Source organism: Etheostoma cragini, chromosome 13, assembly GCF_013103735.1.
Source record: "Etheostoma cragini isolate CJK2018 chromosome 13, CSU_Ecrag_1.0, whole genome shotgun sequence".
Classification (NCBI taxonomy): Eukaryota; Metazoa; Chordata; class Actinopteri; order Perciformes; family Percidae; genus Etheostoma; species Etheostoma cragini.
The window spans coordinates 25,901,632-25,902,148 of NC_048419.1; the positions used below are offsets into that span (position 1 = coordinate 25,901,632).

The window sequence follows — 517 nt, forward strand, 5'->3', positions numbered from 1 at the left end:
AGGGTCTCAAAACACACAACAGGGTCTCAAAACACACAACAGGGTCTCAAAACACACAACAGGGTCTCAAAACACACATCAGGGTCTCAAAACGTCTCAAAACACACAACAGGGTCTAAAACACACAACAGGGTCTCAAAACACACAACAGGGTCTCAAAACACACAACAGGGTCTCAAAATACACAAATTGAGCCCTTTTGAAGAAGTGAAGACCGTGACGGTGTAAAACTTTAATTTTTGAAATTCTTTTAATTGCAATTTTAATTATTGTTTTTGTAAAACACTTTGACTGAAAGCGCTCTTTAAATAATTGTATTATTATTAATAAATGTGTTGAAACTGACCGTCTGGCGTCCAGACGAGTCGGACCGCCAGGAAGTCCTGCAGGTTGTTCAGCAGAACGTATTTAACCTTAAAGTCTTCCTTCACTCTGACGGTGCTCGGGCAGCTGGCCGTCATCACGAACCGAGGCTGGTCCAGACGGATGCTGGGCAACCTGGGGGGGGGGGGGGGGG

The 517-nt window shown here is 44.7% G+C and overlaps 1 protein-coding gene across 1 annotated transcript in view; it reads right to left on the minus strand.

Moving 5' to 3' along the window:
• Positions 1–323: 323 nt before the first annotated feature.
• The window catches only part of LOC117956041 (microtubule-associated protein 11-like), a 2,937-nt gene continuing 2,743 nt past the window's right edge, over positions 324–517 (minus strand). Inside the window, exon 5 of the mRNA XM_034890883.1 lies at positions 324–498. Coding sequence (XP_034746774.1) covers positions 324–498 — 175 coding nt within the window. The remainder of the gene's footprint in view (positions 499–517) is intronic.